At 59.9% G+C, this 584-nt stretch overlaps 1 protein-coding gene across 1 annotated transcript in view; it reads left to right on the forward strand.

Moving 5' to 3' along the window:
• Positions 1-100, forward strand: part of LOC128230976 (uncharacterized) — a 2516-nt gene extending 2416 nt beyond the window's left edge. Inside the window, exon 2 of the mRNA XM_052943401.1 lies at positions 1-100. This exon is cut by the window's left edge and continues 228 nt beyond it. Coding sequence (XP_052799361.1) covers positions 1-100 — 100 coding nt within the window.
• Positions 101-584: the final 484 nt, after the last annotated feature.

Here is a 584-nt window from a genome sequence, read left to right on the forward strand (position 1 = left end):
AGCGCCCCACCTCCCAAGTGACCGACCTCGCCAGCGCCCCACCTCCCAAGTGACCGACCTCGCCAGTGCCCCACCTCCCCCAGCGCCCTATCTCCCCTAGCGCCCTATCTCTCACAGCGCCCTATCTCCCCCAGCACCCCCCCCCCAGCACCCACCTCCCCAAACGCCCCACCTCCCAAGTGACCGACCTCCGCAGTGCCCCACCTTCCCGAAGTGCCACACTCCCACCTCCTTTCCCATCGCCCCAAGTGCCCATACTTTCCATAAGCGCACCTCCCCCCCTGCCCCACCTCCCCCAGCGCACTACCTACCCCCAGTGCCCATACCTCCACCAAGCGCACCACCTCTCTCAGTGCCCCACCTTCCCAAATGCCACACCTTCTCAATTCTCCCCCCCCCCCCGCTCTCAGTGCCCCCCTCCCCCTCCGTCCCCAGTGCCCAACCACTACCACTTAAATCTCCAGAGCGGACCAGAATATATCGCTAATATTCATTTGCATTGGCCTTTATTTTTTAGTCAAATACAATTTCATTTACACCTGTGGACTACTCGATGCATTCCTTTATTTCTTGTGGAGTGTATA

The sequence above is a fragment of the Mya arenaria genome, chromosome 4 (assembly GCF_026914265.1).
Source record: "Mya arenaria isolate MELC-2E11 chromosome 4, ASM2691426v1".
Classification (NCBI taxonomy): Eukaryota; Metazoa; Mollusca; class Bivalvia; order Myida; family Myidae; genus Mya; species Mya arenaria.